Source organism: Puma concolor, chromosome E4 (assembly GCF_028749965.1).
Source record: "Puma concolor isolate L17-30 chromosome E4, mPumCon1.1.hap2, whole genome shotgun sequence".
NCBI classification, from domain to species: Eukaryota; Metazoa; Chordata; class Mammalia; order Carnivora; family Felidae; genus Puma; species Puma concolor.
The window spans coordinates 9,609,016-9,629,027 of record NC_141683.1 but is presented as its reverse complement, the minus strand read 5'-3'; the positions used below and the strand labels follow the sequence as shown (position 1 = coordinate 9,629,027).

The following is a 20,012-nucleotide window of genomic DNA, read 5'->3' as shown; positions in this document are numbered from 1 at the left end:
CCTGCTTGGGATTCTCTCTCTCCCTCTCTCTCTCTGCCCCTCCGCTGCTCACTCACTTTCTCTCTCAAAATAAATAAATATACTTAAAAAAAAATTTTTTTTAAAGTGAGAAGAGTCCCTGGCTCAAACATTTTATATTTCAGTTTATATATTCAGTTTATAAATAAGTAAAATATTTATTTATTTACTCATTTTGAGAAGGAGAGAGCAAGCAGGGGAGGGGCAGAGAGAGAGGGAAAGAGAGAACCAAGCAGGCTCCACACTGTCAGTGGACAGCCCCATACCGGGCTCCCTCTTACAACCACGAGATCATGACCTGAGCCAAAAGCAAGAGTCAGATGCTTAACGAGCTGAGCCACCCGGGGTCCCTATGTTTCAGTTTTTGAAATACTACCATTCAGCAGGCATTACAGTGGGGAAATAGGCGCATGAGAGTTCTTCTGAATACCGTCAGTGGCAGCAGATTTTTTGGTTGACCTGGCATGTGAGAATAAGTAGGAAATGGAATAATAGTTTGAAACTTACAAAGGTCTTCGTGGTCTTACTGCTTAATGCTTTCCCCACCTCCTCTCTCATCCAACCCTCCAGCCATTCTCCCTTGCCTGACAATTTCCGTGTCCCGCTCACCCACATTTGCTTTTTGTGAATGCTCTTCGCTCTATCTGGCTGCCTCCCCCCTCGTCCTTTTGCAGATTAAATGCAACCGGGTCTCAAGTCTTCCTGGCATCATTTCTGACATTTACTACTTTCTGAAGGATAGATTTGAGAAGGCCCTGATGAGGTGAAGGAAAGTCAGAAGCCTATCTGAATTGTCTAGCAAAACATCGTCATATTCTGAACTTCTATGGTGATGAGAGGGATGGAAGGGAGGGGCAGGTTGGGACCTACGTGGAGGGAAAGCAGCAGAACTGAGTGAGGGAGAAAGGAGAAACTCAGGTGAGCCCCAGGTATGGCTTTGGTGACCAAATGTAGACTGGTCTCACGAAGAGGGTGGGAATTGAGGAAAGAAGAGCAGGTTGGTTAGAAGATGAGCGGTTTGAGATGTTTATGGGGCAACTAAGTGGGCATGTCTGGCAAAAGTTGTACACTTGTGTGGCTGCGGTGGGGTGTAGGCTACGTGTCTTGAAAATGTCTCTTCAGGGGCACTTGAGTGGCTCAGTCGGTTAAGCGGCCGACTTCGGCTCAGGTCATGATCTCATGGTCCGTGAGTTCGAGCCCCGCGTCAGGCTCTGGGCTGATGGCTCAGAGCCTGGAGCCTGCTTCCGATTCTGTGTCTCCCTCTCTCTCTGCCCCTCCCCCGTTCATGCTCTGTCTCTCTCTGTCCCAAAAATAAATAAATGTTAAAAAAAAAAAAAAAAAGAAAAAGAAAATGTCTCTTCAGTGAAGCATTGTGTTTGGCTTAACCAAAGGTGAAAGCCAAGCCAGTGACAACACAGATCTCTTTTGTTGGTTTAGCAGAGGTCCATTACGTTCCAGAATATTGTTCTTAAATGTGATTATTTAAATCTGAAACTTTTAAATTGCAGCTGTGTCCAAATAATAATAAAACACAATGATGTATACATTCCACTTTAAGCAACAAAGAGCAGTTCTGCTGTAATTACATTCAGATGTTAATGCTTTATGTGTGACAACTCAAAATAGTCACTTAAAAAAAAAAGTTTTTAAATGTTTATTTTTGAGAGGGAGAGAGAGAGAGAGAGAGCGCGCAAGCAGGGGAGGAATGGGGGTGGGGGTGGGGGTGGGGAGGACACAGAATCCAAAGCAGGCTCCAGGCTCTGAGCTGTCAGTGCAGAGCCTGACGTGGGGCTCGAACTCTCGAGCTGTGAGATCATGACCGGAGCCAAAGTTGGACACTTAACCAACTGAGCCACCCAAGCACCCTGACAACATTTTAGATGGGACATTTGCACTGCTACCTGGCCATTGCTCCCGAGAATCACCGTCTGAAACTGTAGAGTTTTAAAACTGAAATAAATGTTAAGAATGATGGGGCATCCGGGTGGCAGTCAGTGCCACTCAGGTCATGATCTCATGGTTCGTGAGGTCAAGCCCCGCGTCGGGCTCTGTGCTGACAGGTCAGAGCCTGGAGCCTGCTTCGGATTCTGTGTCTCCCTCTCTGCCCCTCCCCTGCTCACGCTTGCTCTCTCTCTCTCTCTCTCTCTCTCTCTCAAAAATAAATAAAACATTAAAAAAAAAAAATGATAGTTGAGGATGTTCACCTCAAGCTGGTATTTAAACTCCTTTCAGATATTTCAGAAAGTCTGGTGAGATGTTTGTTTAGCAGTTTGTTGAGCAGGAATGCAGTGCTCATTTACCATGGTGGTCAGCGGTTTTTTTCTGCTAAGGTCTGGATAGTAAATATTTTTGTGTTTAATATACTCTGTCATAACTGCTCAGCTCTGCCATTATAGTAGGAAAACAATCATAGACAGTATGTAAATGAATGAGAGTGGCTGTGTTCCAACAAAACTTTGTTTACAAAAACCGGCAAGGGGCCAGCGACAGTCTGCTAATCCCTGAAGGTTCAGGCAGAGACTTGCAGCTGCTCAACTCTGCCATTAGACTCTGAAAGCGCCATAGACAATGTGTAGACGAACATGACTGCGTTCCAGTAAGCCTTTGTTTATAAAAACAGGCAGTGGACCAACACGATATATCTTAACTCCTGAGGACTATAGTGCACAACATGTTCTACAAAGTTAAAATAGAATAGTAGATCCTAGACAGGTACAGCTTGATAAAATAATTGTTTATTGAGTACAGAGAAATGGAGGAAAGAGGCAGTGAAACACACACACACACACATACGCACACAAATAATCAATGTGTTTTGAGCCAGGGAGGATACATACTCATTTTTTTTTTTTACTTGTCCAGTTCTGTGCGCTGATACTAATAAGAGAAAAGTATACAAGAGCTATAGTATTGCATAGCTAACATAACAGTGTTGTATTTGAAAGATTTATTTCTTTCGGTATACGGTTATCTTCCCCAAGACGAATGGTGAGTTCTAACTTGTTGTTGCGTCCTGACTGCTGGTCATCTTGGACAAATAATTTAATTACCCAATTTTATACAAGGTATTCTAATATATTCAAAATCTTAGAAAAATCACCCAAATGACCTGCTTTTATAATTTTTACTTCACTGGCTGCAAATGGTAGAAACCATTTACCTGTTCCTCACTGATTATTAGCGTATATACTGGAGGATTGTGAACTTACATGGAGTCTAACATACCTTAGCATTTGAAGTGTTATTATGGAGTATATGCCTCTTTTTTCTTTAATTACAATGTTTGTTAGCTTGCTATTTCTATGTTTTGTTTTGTTGTTTTGTTTATAGGATCTTAGGTCACCTGATAATAGACTATATACAGATGCCTATGAAATGAGCAGCCATAAAATAGGAGGCTTTCAGAAATTCAACTTATAGACGTACTGTCATTTCCCCAGCGAGGCCATTCTTAGGCACGGAAGTAGGCCACTTGATTTCAGATATACCCGTGGCATAAAGTAGTTTTAAGAGAACGTAATGAATTGGGTTTTTTGCTTGCCTGTTTTGGGATGTGAAGTGGAGTACGTGATGAGGAAACTAATACAGAATGATTCAAGCTTCCATGATGATTGCTTATATTCTGCCTTATAGGAGTTTTTGTTTGGTCTATTTGTTATTTTTATCTATTTTCTTCTTTCCTTTCCAACTGTTCCAAGGTAGTAAGTTCTCAATTGTCTGCATATATCTTAAAGTACCTATGTATGCTACATAGTATCCATCTGAAAAGTATATGTTAAACAAACAGTAGGTACTACACCGAAATATAAACTTGTAAATTTGGCAAGTTGGGGTCACACCATTTTTTATTCCCAAGAGCAAGGTAGGAAAATGCGTTTCTGCCAGCCTCACCGGCAGAAATTGCTTTTGAGTTTTTGTCAGTCTGATGGATAAGAATTGCTTCCCCGTAGTTTTAACTTGCATTTTGGATTGAGCATCTCTGTTTGTCTAAGGCTGTTCATATATTCTTTCCTTTCCGTGGTGGCGAGACACCATGTATGCCTTTCGCCTATTTCTCTGACAGGTTGTTGGTCTTTTTTCTGAATTTTAGCTCTTAACTTTGGGACATTCGCCCTCTCTGTGTGCTCTAAGTTGCACATAACTTTTCCAACTTGTCGTTTGTGTTCCGGTTTTACTTATAGTGGTTTTTGCCACACAAAATTTTATTTGCTCGCTGGATTTTAGTTTTTCCTTTTAGATCAGATTTGTCTGTCTTTTGTGGCTTTTGGATTTTGAGTTATGGTTAGAAAGTTCTTCTCCACTCTAAAGTTACCAGGAAATTCATCCTCCTTTTCTGTTGGTGCTTTTTTGGTTTCAGGTTTTGCATTTAAATGATGAGCCAGCCCATCTGGAGTTCATAGTTACCTTCTTCTTTCTTTGTGCTCTTCTACTTGGCCAGCTATGTGATTTTGAAGAAGGAGAACGCAAAAGCATGGATTCATTTGAGATCACACTTTGCCTACTTCTTTTTTTTCCAAGACTAAGAAGCCAGAGAGCCAAAAGAATGCAGTGAGGTGAACGATTGGACGTGAATATAAGTCCCGGCCAGCAGCCTAGTAGTGTTTTCTCTAGAGCTCTCGAAATCCGTCTTTGAAATTGGAAAATCTGTTCAGTCCCAGTGACAAGTGTGTGAGTGGAGACGCTCCTCCTTCCTTCGCACCTTGTTTAGATAAGAGGTCTTCTGAAATGTACCAGTGTCCTGGGGCCGGCTAAGCAGCGTGATCTGAACCCCTAGAGGAGAAGAATGTGGAGGAGTAGGCCAGACGTCTCTGTCATGCCTACTGAGTGTCAGGGCTTTCAACTTGTCAGGGCGACTGCCTGTGGCAGCAGTGGGGTCTGGCAGGATTCTCAAGCCAGTCCTCTCTGAGGTCCAGACACTACTCTCTGGTTTCCTATGTTCAGTAATTCCAGTGCTGTTAATCTTTCTTATTGATTGTGTTAAAATAGACGTAACACAGAGTTCACTATTTAGCTATTTTCAGCTGTGCAGTTCTGTGACGTGAAGCACATTTACGTTGCTCTACAAGCATCTCCATTACCCCCACCGCTGCTCTGCATTACCCCCGATCCCTGGCACCCACCCTTCTGCCTTCTCTCTCCCTCTGAATGTGACTACTCGTGTTTGTGGGTTTGATCTCGTGTAAGTAGACTCCTACGATGGTGGTTCTTTTGTGACTAGCACGTTCTCAAGTGTATCCACACTGGAGCGTGGGTCGGTACTTCCTTTTCGAAGGCCAAGTAATATTTCGTTGTATGTGTGAACCACGTTTTGTGTGTCCGCTCACCTGTCAGTTGGGCTGCTCCCACCGTTTTGCTGTTGTGACACTGCTGTGAACACGGTGTGTCGATGTCTGTTTGAGTTTCTCTTTTTACGTCTTTTGGGCTATAATCCCAGAAGTAGAATCGCTGGGTCATAAGGCAATTTGACGTTTAACTTTTTTGTGGAATCGCCAGCTGGTGTTCACAGCTACTGCGTCATTTTACCCAGTGCTGGTAATCTTAAGGCTTCAATTCACTACCAACTTGAGACCGTTCATTAACAGATTCAAGTAATTTTTCATGTTTTTGTTTCAGTGAGTGAAACCACAACTTCATTCACTCAAGGTCAATTTTATGCTAAACATGTAAAGACAATGTGTGTTTTATGCAAGTTTCCTCCAGCAGCACTTATGGCCTTGCTGGTTTTAACAGGGAAGTCTTCTTACAATAGTAAACTAGAATATAGCATCTAGGAGAAGGAGAAACATTTCTGTTATTAGTGCCTTTAAAGTGTCAACAGTTTAATTGCTGAAGTGATTAGATACATTTACCATGGGTTTTCCTGCATTTACGTTTTTAAAGTCTTTTAGTAGTAGTCTTGTAGCTGACTACATTTACATTTGTCAGCTAATAACATCTCTACAGTGTTAACCAGAATCCACTTTACTAAATGTGAGTGATGGTATAATTCAAACAACCAGCTCTGTTCCCTTCATGACAGTGTGCACTCCTTTTTATAATGGAGGTATAATATAATATAAGGCTGAATCACAGGTGCCTATCTGCTTCAGTCATTTTCCCCCCATCCTTAAGAGATTATTATCACATTAGTAACAATTCCTTGGTAGATTCTGTTTGTTCATTTATTCATTCAACAAAATGGAGCACGGATATGTATCAGGATCCATGCTGGGTGCTTAGTATACACTTTGAAACAAAATTGACGTATAATTATGGTCCTTGTTGTCATGGAACTTCTGTTTCTTTTGAAATTAAAAGGTTAATTTTTCCAACTATAGCTTCACTTAAAAAAAATTATTATCAAATATGGAGGTGTAAAAGTACATTTAAAATTATTTTTTTCTTTTTTATCAATGTTTATCTCAGAGAGAGAGAGAGAGAGAGAGTGAGCAGGGTGGTTGGGGCGGGGGGGCACAGAAAGAGGGAGACAGAGGATCCGAAGCAGGCTCTGCGCTGACAGCAGAGAAACTGACATGGGGCTCGAACTCACAAACCATGGGATCATGACCTGAGCTGAAGTCGGCCGCTTGACCAACTGAGCCACCCAGGTGCCCCTAAAATTAATTCCATTATACTAGTCATTCAGAGTAGAAGCAGATTGAACAATGATTGAACTTTGAACCTAAACTAACACAATTTTATGATGTATTGCTAGTTCACATAAATATTTGTGAATCTGGTTTTCATCCATTACTTATTTTTTCCCATAGTAGGATGTTATTAGTTAATTAAATGATTCACCATTGACTTAAGAGCTTTCAAGGAGAAGTGGAAGTAATACTATACTGATAATGTAATAGATTTTAAGACACATTCCTACTTGAGAAACTTTGAAATGATGGGGAGAGAGGAGGAAGACTACATAAGGTTGAGGAGATACAGGGTTTGGAAGTAAAGCACCAGGTTTTGAGTCTTGCTGACACTTAACTAGCCGAGTGTCCTCGGGAAAGTCCTAGAACCTCTCTGAGTCTTTCCACAAAGGGGAAATGGGGGCGAGTGTGCCATCTCACCATGTTATGATGATCACAAGACAATAATATACAGTGTTAGCAGTTCTTAGGGTGACATTTAAAAAAAAAATAAGTACCCCCTCCTTTGGGGTATTTTTTTTTCCTTTGGGGTATTTTTTAAACTTAGTATTTGTTTCGCGGCCCAGATAGGACAAAGTTGCTTTTTAAAGATTGAAACAGGGTGGTATGTCATTAACTGAAAATAAATCTAATTAATTTTTCTCATTTTATCTTTCCCCCTTTTTAACATTCCTTTACGTTTAGTGATTAGTGCTTAGCTGCCTTGACCTTCACACCGCAGCTGTTTCCTTTGTGTGAGTTTGTAGCAGCGGAAATGGTAGGTCTGCCAGCTCCCATCGGAGGTGTTAAGTTAGTCCAGCGTGGTGATGGAATTCAAGAATAGGAGGAAATTTCCTTAATTGCTTTTTAAATTTTCTTGTTAGTATGAGTCAGTAATAGATTACATAAATAGTGATCTCCTCTATTAAAAATGTGCTCTAAATCAATAAAAACTCAAGCAGATTTACCTGGTAAACAGCTAAGGGGAAAGTGGTCGATTCTTATGAATTTATGTGACTATAAAACCTATGAATAGAATTCCCTTTCTTTGAAAGCAAAAAGGATTAGTTGTTCTGAGGAAGAATGGAAGAAAGAGTTTTATCTTTTTTCTTTTGTCACCCATATCTTAATATATTACTTTATGTATGTGTGACTATCATCTGGAAAAGTATCGGTGAGAATTTGTCACGGTCTCTTTGAACAGCTGTGTGCTCAGGAGAGAGATAAAAATAAGCATATTTTATTTTTTTTCACCCTTGGCTTTCCTGGGGCAAAGAATTTTGATATGCCTTGTGAATGTATAAAAACAGGTTCTAATTATGTCTTGTCAGTATATCTTAAAGTCATCAAAATGAGAAGACCAGATGCCTGCCATGTCCTGTACCACATCATTAACATATGTCACTTCAGGACTTGGAGCTCAATTCATTAATGTCAGTATAGCTCATCTACAAGCAGGGTATTTTCATTTTTAGCACTTAACTTAAAATCAGAGAATTCATGAGGTTTAGAAAATGATAGCTTAGCTAGTACGTGAGAAGAACAGATTATTCAGGCATTATCTTACTCTGATCTCTGCGAATTGTTTCAGTGCAGGAGTTCAAGGCTTTATTTAGAATATCGCCTGTCTTGCTGAAGATTGACTCAAGTCTTTATGCTATGCCAGGAATTCTTTGATGCTGAGAATACAGGGTAAAAAGCAGTGGTCTCTACCCTGTGAAACTCATACTCTCTCTGTGGAGAGATAGATCCATAAGTAATAGAGTATGACTGATGCCCTTTGTCTGTGTGTTCACGTGCAAAATGGTATCGGCGGGAAGACCATGCTATGGAAGCCAAATGGCTAAGGGATGAAAGTAAGAGTTTATACAGAGGGGCCATTTTGTTGTATCTTGAAGGACGAGTAGGCGCTTTCCAGTGTTAACAGAGCGTTCTTGGCATCGGAAGTAGTGTGAGGAACAGCACGGAGGCTTGAACGTGTACAGTGAATACAAGACTGTACAAGTGAACACAAGCGAGTGCAGAATTGTTGGTGGGATGTAACAGGAGAAGAAGCGTGCCCCTGCTTACTACCTGTACCTCACGGTACAGCATGGAGTGATTCCTTTGTTTTTCTGGGGTTTGTCTTTTGTTTTGTTTTGTTTTGTTTTGTTTTGCTTTTTTTTTTTTTTTATCGTGTTTACAGTGCAAGTCTCCTGGCAACAAATTCTCTTAATCTTCGTTTATCTGAAAATACTTTTATCTATATTGTTGAAGGATATTTTCACTGGATATGGAATTCTGGGTTGACTAGGGGTTTTGTTTGCTTTAATCCTTTCAGCTTTTTAAAATACCCTTCCCCTGTCTTCTGGCCTCCATTGTTTCTGACGAAAAGTCCTTCCTATCTTTTTTTCCCTGTAGGTAATGTGTCATTTTTCTCTGGCTGCTTTTAGATTTTTTTTTTTATGTTTGGTTTTTCAGCAGTTTGATTGGATGTGCCTACGGTATTAATTCTTTTTTTCTTGATCGTGCTACAGTTGTTTTTCCTGCCCATTCCTTCCCTCTTCTTCTGTGATTCCAGTGTCTTATATGTTTGTCTGTTATTTCAGTATTGTCTAAGAGAACACTGAGGCTCTGTTCAATTTTTTTTTTTTAATTTTTTTTTTTAACGTTTTTATTTTATTTTTTGGGACAGAGAGAGACAGAGCATGAACGGGGGAGGGGCAGAGAGAGAGGGAGACACAGAATCCGAAGCAGGCTCCAGGCTCCGAGCTGCCAGCCCAGAGCCTGACGCGGGGCTCGAACTCACGGACCGCGAGATCGTGACCTGGCTGAAGTCGGACGCTTAACCGACTGCGTCACCCAGGCGCCCCTCAATTTTTAAAAATCTTTTCCTCTCTGTTCTTTAAGCAGGATAATTTCTCTTCATTTGTCTTCAAGTTTACTGATCCTCTGTCATCCCTAATCTGAATTAACCTTAAATCCATACAATGATTTTTAATTTTTTTTTTTAATTTTTAAATTTATTTTGATAGACAGCATGAGCGGGGAAGGGGTAGACAGAGAGGGTAAGAGGGCGAATCCCAAGCAGACTGTGCACTGCCAGCACAGAGCCCGATGCAGGGCTTGAACCCACAAAACTGTGAGACCATAACCTGAGCCGAAACCGAGAGTCGGATGCTTAACTGACTAAGCCACCCCAGGTGCCCTCCCATACAATGGTTTTTAAATTTTGATACAATATTTTTTTAGTTCCACAATATCCATTTGGTTCTTTTTTTGTGATCCTTTTTCCCTGCTGAGATTTCCTATTTGTTCATTTATTATTATGAGCATATTTTATGCTTGTAGGCATAGTTATTTAGTTACTTTATTTTTTTTTTAAATTTTTTTTTTCAACGTTCATTTATTTTTGGGACAGAGAGAGACAGAGCATGAACAGGGGAGGGGCAGAGAGAGAGGGAGACACAGAATCGGAAACAGGCTCCAGGCTCTGAGCCATCAGCCCAGAGCCTGACGCGGGGCTCGAACTCACGGACCGTGAGATCGTGACCTGGCTGAAGTCGGACGCTTAACCGACTGCGCCACCCAGGCGCCCCTATTTAGTTACTTTAAAATAAAAACCTTATCTACTAATTTCAACATTTGGATAATCTGAAGGTTGGACTCTGTCGCCTGCTGTCTTAAGTATGGGCTAAGTTTCTCGTTGGTATATTTAATTATTTTGGATTGTATCTTAGACATTGTTCTGATAGATTGTATAGACTCTGGATTCTATGATTCTTTGAAAGAGTGGTGAGTCTTTTAGTTAAGCAGGCAATTAACTTGGCATTCACACTCTGAACTCTCCTCTGTGGTCGGCTGTACCTGAGATCTCTGCTGTGTTAGTCTCATCTGGGCTGCTTGAAGGCTGTCCAGTGCACGCATAGTTTAAGAGATGTGGGCAGAGTTTCAGTGTAGTTTTGAACTCCTCTGTTAGCTGTTTTCCAGGATCCTCTCACTATTATCATTAGCTGCTATGGTTGCACTAATCCCTGTCTTTTGGTTTTAAAAATGAGTAAGGCTGCAGTTTAATTCTGAGTCTTAGATACCCCACCCAGTGCCAGCTGCATCCTCCTATCCATTATAAGATTAAAAATACATACATACATACATCCGTTTATACCTCTGTAACATACAAACATACATCTTGTCTTCCGGCACTAAACTAAAATTCAGAGCATTCTCCTTGACTGCTCCTCAAATAAAAGGCTAAACAACAGATCTAGGAAAGTGTTCATTGGAAGGATGGTTATAAGAGAGAGAGATTAGGATTGTCACTTGATTGTCTGATGTACCTCCACCCCCTCAAAAAAAAAAAAGACCTTTATCACCAGCAAGGCCTTTAGACAACTTAGGACAGAAAATATTCATTCAGTATTACAAAGGAAGTGACATCACTATAGTGCAGATTTGATGTGCTCATGTTTCTTTCAGAATCTCGATTTCCACTTTGGAAGAAATGTGTGCAAATCTGCATTATAATTTGTTACAACATAGTCACATTCTAGAATGCTAGAGCGACAGGGGGCTTGGGCTCCTTGAAGGTGCTTGGTGAAGAAGCTTGAAAGTTCCAGCAGGAGGCTTCAGGTCCCTTCAGTATTTTATCTGTTTTCTGTAGTGGGTTTCTTTCATGAGATTTTGTTTAAAGAAAGGATTAAAGGGTTGAAAATGATTGATCTGGCCATCCCGCTTCTTTCAAGGGGGGAGGGCAGCTGAGGTCTGGAAAGGTGAGAAGACACTGCCTGTTGTTTCTTTGCCTGGGTTGCCAGTACTGGAACTCAGGTCTTCTGCCTGCTGACCCAACAGTGCATCTCAGGTGCCCCAGCGTGCTGTCATTTTCTTCAGTAAATATTTCGTCTTTACATCCTTTCTCCCAAACAGCTTATTGAACCACATTTATTTATTTTAAGAGACAACAGAGAGGAGTGGAGAGAGAGAATCCCAAGCAGGCTCTGCAATGACAGTATAGAGTCTGACTGGGGGCTTGAACTCACAAACCCATGCGATTGTGACCCGAGCTGAAATCAAGAGTCAGATGCTTAACTTAACCACTTAACCGACTAAGCCACCTTAACTACTGAGCCACCCAGGTGCCCCCCAAACAGTTTACTTAGATGTAATGTGAAAACTGTGGGGCTGCTGGGTTGGGCCATTTGATGTGATTGGATTTTCACACCGCTTTGTGGATATAGTAAAGAATATGTTATGGGAACTTGATGAGAAATTATCATCAATTGGAAGTGAAGGCTGTTTGCTTGATGCCAGAGAAACTAACAAAGAATAAACTAAGGATTGCCATGGCTGAGTTATTTTAGCTAAATGACTAAGAAATAACATTTAGCTGAATGTCTTTATGGCTAGTGACCTGGGTCTTCCCAAAATATCCAGTTAGCAACCAACAACTTCCTTTTCTTGATCACCGGCTCTTATCCTTTACAAAGAGGAAGGAACGCAAATCCTGTAATGGTATTTTTCTGGGTTTCCTGCCAATAAAACGCATGATTATGGGAAAACGTTTTTCCTTTGTTTTTCTCTTCTGACATACACTCCTCAGTTGTTACCCTATTTATGACACAGGACTGGACAGAAATTCAAAATCGTTTTATATTTTTCTATAAGCTTACCAAATCGTATTATATTTTGCATGTGTGTTGTGTTCTTCCATATCATCTTCATAATATATTAAAACTTTTGTCTTTTAGCAAAGTGAGTATTTCTAAACTAATCTTACGAATTCAGAAGGCCCGAAAAATAGGCAAATTAAGAGATGTAGGAAAGGGGCGCCCAGCTGCTCAGTCAGTAGAGCGTCTGACTCTTGATCTCGGGGTCATGAGTTCAAGCCCCACTTAAAAAAAAAAAAAAAGAAAGAAAGAAAGGGAAAAAAAGGAGATTAGAGGAAAGCAGTCAGGTCGAGTCAGGATGAGGTTGTTGAAAGATATAAAGGAGATAATATAGGGAAAACTATCTGCTGCACAGGGTCGCACTCAGTAAGCATTTGCTGAGTCACGGCCTGGCAGTCGAATTATTCTTCATCTGCATGTGAGGATAATAAGCCCACCTCACCGCCTGGTTGGGGGATTGAATGAGAACAATGCCTGGCACTGTGAGACAGAGCTGCAGAAATACTTGTCTTTATTTTAGGTTATCCTGTTAGCAATGTTTCAAAAAGTTGGGAGACAAGCAATGAGAAAGGGGTATAAACTATTGTTATGTGTCCATATATTTTTATAGTCTTCACATGCATTTTTTTATAGACTATTTTTTAGAGCAGTTTTAGGTTCACAGCAAAACTGAATGGAAGGTGCAGGGACTTCGCATATAGTCCCTGTCCCCACATATGTTCAGTCTCCCCCACTGTCACCCCCTAGCACCAGACTGGTACATTCGTTCCAGTCAGTGAACCTACAGCAACACTTCATTATCACCCAAAGTCCGTGATTTACATTGGGGCTCACTCTTGGTGTATACATTCTATGGGTTTGAATTTATGTACTTTAAAAAAAATTTTTTTTTTAATGTTTATTCTGAGAGAGAGAGAGAGGGAGAGAGCGAGCATGAGCAGGGAAAGGGCAGAGACACAGAATTCGAAGCAGGCTCCAGGCTCTGAGCTGTCAGCACAAAACCCAATGCAGGGTTCGAACTCACGACTGTGATATCCTGACCTGAGCTGAAATCACACGCCTAACCAACTGAGCCACCCAGACCCTCCAAATGTGTGTGTGTGTGTGTGTGTGTGTGTGTGTGTGTGTGTGTGTGTGTTTAAGTTTATTTGTTTATTTTGATAGAGAGCAGGGGAAGGCAGATAGGGAGAGAGAATCCCAAGCAGGCTCTGCGAGCCCAACATGGGGCTTGATCTCATGAACAGTGAGATCATGACCTGAGCTGAAATCAACAGTCAGATGCTTAACCAACCAACTGAGCCACCCAGGCGCCCCCTATTTGTAAACTTTAAAGTGCATAAGAGTGTTGGATGTTATTACTATGGTGGAGAGAATGGTGACCTCTACTCTTTTTCTTAGGTCATTTGTCGTAAGACCATCACTTAGTTCCTACATGTGTTTTCACGGAAAAGACTTCATGGGTCAGGAGACAGAAAAATTTTTATCTAAGAAAAACCATGATAAGACCTGGGCTCATTTGTGAGACTATAGGAATTTGAACAGGTTATTTAGAAGTTCGCTGAAGGAGGGGTGCCTGGGTGGCTCAGTGGGTTAAGCTTCTGACTTCAACTCAGGTCATGATCTCGTGGTTCGTGGGTTCGAGCCCCACATCGGGCTCTGTGCTGACAGCTCGGAGCCTAGAGACTGCTTTGGGTTCTGTATCCCCCTCTCTCTCTACCCCTCCCTTGATCATGCTCTCTCTTTCTCTCTCTCTCAAAAATAAATAAACATTAAAATTTTTTTAAAAATTTTCACTAAAGGATAAGATTGCATTCAGTAAATACAGAGCATTTACATTAAAATACAAATACTTGAGTAATGTAACATTGATAAACCTAATTTAGTGTTCCCAAAGGAAGCCTGTGACAAGAGCCACAAGGAGAACAAAGTATAGAGCTTCCATGAACTTCAGCCTTGGCTACTAAAGTGCCTCCGTCCTAACATTCTTGTTGCTGTTTGAGCTCTTCCCCATCCAGAGCAGTGGACTTATGTCCAATAGTCATTTATATGTTTTTATTTCATAAATGAGACTGTCAACAGTCTACGCTTCAAAATATTTCCTATTTTCCTGTCAGTTGTCTTCTGTAAATTATAGTTAACCTGTAATTGAAAGGGCATCAGGCACGCCTGGGTGGCTCCGTCGATTAAGCGTCCGACTCTTGAGTTTGGCTCAGGTCATGATCTCACGGTTCATGGGTATCCTCATGGTGCTTATGGACAGTAGGTGCTCGATAGCTATTGAGTGAATGGATATACACATGCTGACCTGCCTTCCCGTGGCGTGGCGCTTCTTCTGAAGATGGGAACTGTTAGTATAGGATGTACTGGATGTTCTGTGTAAGAGAATCCATCCGATTAAGAATCAAGACACGTGAATTTTAATTCTAACTCTGCTCTTCATTTACCTTCATAACTTTGGACAAACAGTCGTACCTTTTTAAGTTTTCATCGGGGTTCCTCAAATACAAAATGAGACCAAGCAAGAAAACGTAGATGATCTTTAAGGTTTTTCTGTCTTAGAAATGCTGTGTGAAATCTTAACACCCGACCTTGACTGAAGCTCTCCACACTCATAAACCCTCTCACTTCCCTCTTTGAAGCATAGCATGTCATCCCCACATCACACTCCCCCCTCGTGGTTGCTCTCTAGTACGCCCACGCCTGTCTGCTTCTACCAGGTGAGTCATTGCGTTTTCAAGAGCCTGTATTTATCCCCAAACAGTTTATGCTGGTTTTACTTGTCGCTGTATTTATGTAATTTAATTTAATGTTATAGTACCTTATAAAATGTGAGTATAAAAATAGTTATTTTTATGAGAACTAGTTTAATGAAGGTGAATTAAAGAAACTGTTGAATTTGGGGCGCCTGGGTGACTCAGTTGGTTAGACGACCGACTTCGGCTCAGGTCATGATCTCACGGTTCGTGGGTTCGAGCCCCGCGTCGGGCTCTGTGCTGACAGCTCGGAGCCTGGAGCTTGCTTCGGATTCTGTGTGTCCCCCACTCTGCCCCTCCCTTGCTCACGCTTGTATCTCTCTGTCTCTCAACAATAAATAAACATTAAAAAATTTTTTAAAAAAGCCGTTGAATTAGATGCAATGGGACACGTGGAAAAGATGAAGGGAGGTGCTGGAAATCTAGGAGGACTCTGGACTCAGATTGCTTTGCAGGAACCTAAGTGCCCTTATCACTTTAATAAAACTGAAATTTAACATCTCGGTTCCAGCTTTAGACGGTGCAGTAATGACTAACTCCAGCTGATGATTCGTATTCAAAGAAAAGGCCTTGCTACAAGAAACAGCTAATGAATGTGTTTTATATGGTTCATGTTGAAAGAGAGATTACCTCTTTTAATGATTCTTCACTTGAAAAAATCCACTCTTTGGCCGTAGACCAAGGTCCCATTAGGTGGCAGTACTTTAATTGTTGTATGAACTCTCATCATGTCGTAGGCCTTTTTAAAAATAACACAGTAATAATTGTTCTATTTTAGGTCATAATGGTACTTTTAATTTACGTGGCCTCTCTTCATACGTGATCCATGTAAAATACTCTTCTCTACATCTCATATTCAAACGCAGTTTTAATTCTGTTTTCTTCACAGAACATCCAGAAGATTCTTGGCCTTGCCCCTTCACGAGCTGCCACCAAGCAGGCAGGTGGATTTCTGGGTCCTCCGCCTCCTTCTGGGAAGTTCTCTTGAAATCAAGAAGAGCCCTATAATTCCTGTCATTCTTTTTAAACATTCAAATTAGACTGCAACTATTTTGTAGCAAGAGCCATCGACAGACTTAGCACTTGGGCCACTTTCTGATTCTGAGTTATTTCTAGACTTTTTGGATATGATTCTAAAGAGAATGGCACCCACCAAACATGATAGTACTTTCAGTCACAGATAAATTAAAAAAAAAAAAGTTTGTTGATTAGATAAGTTCAGGTGATGTCTACGTAATAAGAAACAAATAGCATCTTTCTTTTTGGCTTACACCAATGCTTTCCGTGAAACCGACTCTCAAGTCTGTGCTGTGTGCCGTATACCGTGGAAGTTGGCTCCCTGGAGCATTTAGCGATCTGGAAGGAGAAGTTAGTTTGTATTACTCTGCATTGGAACTATTTGTTGTGCATTTTTTCCCAAGCCAAATATATGACCTAAGATCAATAAAGAGGCCAAAATGTTAGCTATTTCATCTACAAGGAGAGATCTGTTTTGTACCATATTCCTGGAGTCATGGTTTTAGTAATCTGAACGTAAACATTAGCCAGGAAGGGCTAAACTAAAACTTTTCAAATGTACTACTTTATCAGAGCCTGGAGCCTGCTTCAGATTCTGTGTGCCTAAAAAGCTCAAAACACACAACTGTCCTATCGCGGGAAGTGGAAAGCGGAAAGCGTGAGAAGGAAAGAAGTAGCTCATGAGAGTATAAAAACGAGGGTCCTCGGCAGTTCCCTTGATGCCCTTGTACGGCCTTCTGGATCCTTGGGAAGGCACTCCTCGTCCTCCCCTGGAGGCAGGGTTAGGGTTACATGTAGGCGATCGTACAGAGCTTCCTTTTGGTCACGACAGCCTTTAGTTCCTGCCATGCTCCTTCGTAAAGGAGGAGAGGGCGCTTGGACCATGGTCATCCCCTGCGCGGTCCGTGGAATCGGAAATCTTGTGTGGAGGGAGAAGTCTGGTCACTTACCGGTAGTCTCCTTAGATGCACATGCTCAACCAGTGAGAAAAGACGGGTTATTTGCAAAGTAACGACTGTTAAACCGATAGCAAACTTCACAATGGCATAAAACCCAGAAGACAGTGGGGCAGTATCTTCAAAGCTGAGGAAAATACTTATCAGCCCAGAATTTTATGTGCAACTAAACTAACAGTTGGAAGCAAAACTGGGAGGCAGTATTGTCAGAGCTACAAAATCCAAGATAATTGAATTATTAAAGGATATATTTTGGGGGCATCCGGCTGGCTCAGTCAGCGGAGCATATGACCCTTGGTCTTGCGGTCGTGAGTTCGAGCCCCACGTTGTGCGTAGAACTTGCTTATCTAACAATATATAGATATGGATACATTTCCAGGACAAAAAAGAACACCAAGAGGAAGGTGTGGGATGTAAGATACAACGGTCAACGCAGAAATTGATCAAAGATGTGGATAAACTTCAGTGTTTTATGGATTATCTAATTAAGAATTATTTCAAGATGATCCCATAAGGTAATCACTGTTCCTACCCTCATTTTTTAAAAACATTTCTTTGAGAGAGGGGGAAGGGCAGAGAGAGCAGGAAAAGAGAATCCCAAGCAGGCTCCATGCTGTCAGTACAGAGCCCAACGCGGGACCGGATCCCACAAACCGCGAGATCACGACCTGAGCCCAAATCAGGAATGGGATGCTCAACTGACCGAGCCACCCAGGTGCCCCCTTATCCTCATTTAACAGATGGAGAAATCGAGGCAGGAGAGGTTAAGTCACTTGCTCAACATTACTTAGCTAGTGAGTGGCAGAGTTGGGATTTGAACCGAGGCCGTCTGAAGCTAAGCCGGGCTCTCCGGTGCCTCCCCACAGGTTATGCTGATTCTCTCCCCTCAGCTCTTCTCTCTTCCGCTAGAGATTATGGGCGCCGAAGTTGGGGATTTTTTTGTCGTTCTTACTCTTGTTTCCTTGACGCGGGAAACAGAAAAATCTCAAGCAGATGAAATGGAACAGAAATCTTTATTTCTAGGTTACTCTTCTCAGAAGGACTGACTGATAAGGATAATGGCGATGATTTCTTAATGGCCAGAATGCCATGGACTATTCTGGGAAAATGATAATTAAAAGAACGATCATGAAGACGATGATGATGATGATGATAACAATGATGACAAAAATGACTGGCTCTCTAGAATAAAGCATAAGAGGAGAAGGAGCCACACAGAAAATTCTGTCAATGCCTTTGTAAAGTGAGAGTATGTAGTCCGTCCTACCACCCACCTCCTTAGGTTTTGATAATAGGGCTTTCTAATCAAAAAGTGTATTTCAGGGGCGCCTGGGTGGTTCAGTCGGTTAAGCAACTGACTTCGGCTCAGGCCATGGTCTCACGGTTCGTGGGTTTGAGCCCCGTGTCGGGTTCTGTGCTGACAGCCCGGAGCCTGCTTCGGATTCTGTGTCTCCCTCTCTCTGCCCCTCCCCCACTTGTGCTCTGTCTCTCTCTCTCAAAAATAAATAAAATTTAAGAAAAAAATTTTTAATAAAAAAGTATTTCAGTGAAAGAGGGTGAATAAGAAGGGTCAAAAGGAAGAAGGAGAGTAACTTTTCTTCACCTTGTTTCTAAAAGAGCTCAGTAGATGTATTACAAATGAAATAAAGCTACCACGTAACAGGAGTGTAAATTCGAGGATATATTAAGGGCTACGCAACCTTACAGTGTTTTTCTTTTAATTACTTGCCCTGAAAACTTTCAAAACTACTCATCTGGATGACTAGATCCAGGCCATCACTGAATATTGGAGATGACATTGCAAGCCAGAGAAGCCTCTGAACAACTCTCAAAATGTATCATTTGGCTACTTCGCCTGTGTAGAGGATAGTTGCCCCTATTCTAGTTTAGGGAAAAACTGAGCATTCTAATGCCTGCATTTGCCTACTCAAGTTGCACTCCTAAAAGGCTGCTCAAGCAGTAAACTTTGAAAAACTGCAGGTAAATCTGAATTTGTTAACAGATAGCATTCCAAAATCTTAAGTCACTTTGGAAGCTGGAAAGCAAATGTGTGTAGGTACTCCTATGCCCTTGACCAGACTGCGGTCCTCTTCTCCTGCAGAAGTCATCCTCTGCAGGGTCAGGGACGTACGATGGCATCATTGGGTTGATGAGCACCCAGAATTCCCTTACCTCCAAATCAAATCATTTTGCCACATTGTAGGATGTAGTGGGGCTTTTTTTAAGTACACTTGTACTTAATTATTTTGTGTATTTCAGTACTGCCCTCAGTGCAAGTAAAGGTGCCGTTACTTTCTTTTTTTGGATTAATTCTGCTTAAGTTATAGTCTTTTAATTTACTTTTTCCTTTGAGTTTTTAAACTTTTTAGAATGGAAAAAATCTTAAAAAGTAAAGAACTCTGAGATACCCATTACTCAACTTCAACAATTAACTCGTGGCCAATCTTATGTCTACCCCTGCCTGCCTCCTATGGTATTTTGAAGCAAATTCTAGGCATCCTGTCTTTTATCCATAAATATTTCAGGACTTTTAAGCATGTATGCATACACACACACACATACACACGTATAAAATCTCTCAGTATCATTTTACATAGCTAAAAATTCATAATTCCTTGGTATCATAAGTTGTCTATAGATGGCAAAAATGTTGAGTCTTTTCGGAATCAAGGGCCAAATAAGATAACCGTATTGCAATTGGTTGATAAACAATGGAAATTTCTTCCAGTCTGTTGCAGCAGTTTTCCAACCAGAGTGCATCAGAACCGCCTTCAAGGTTTATTAAAACAGACTGCTGGGCTCCACCCCAGAGCTTCTGACTCTAAGTCCGAGGTGGAGCTTGAGAATTTGCACTTCGAACAAGTGCCAAGGTGATGCTGATGCCGTAGGGTTTGGAGTCTACTCATGTTGTAGTTCCCTACTGTTTCCCCGCCCCCCCCCCCCTTGCAGTTTATTTGTTGAAGAAGAAACTAAGCTGTTTACCCTGTAAAGTCCCTCAGTTTGGATTTTGCTGATTGC

General features: G+C 41.4%; 1 protein-coding gene across 1 annotated transcript in view; it reads left to right on the top strand.

Annotated features, from left to right (window-relative positions):
- Positions 1–16,488, top strand: part of TMCO1 (transmembrane and coiled-coil domains 1) — a 39,833-nt gene extending 23,345 nt beyond the window's left edge. Inside the window, exon 7 of the mRNA XM_025927817.2 lies at positions 15,911–16,488. Within this exon, the coding sequence (XP_025783602.1) occupies positions 15,911–16,009 (99 nt within the window). The 3' untranslated portion in view covers positions 16,010–16,488. The remainder of the gene's footprint in view (positions 1–15,910) is intronic.
- Positions 16,489–20,012: the final 3,524 nt, after the last annotated feature.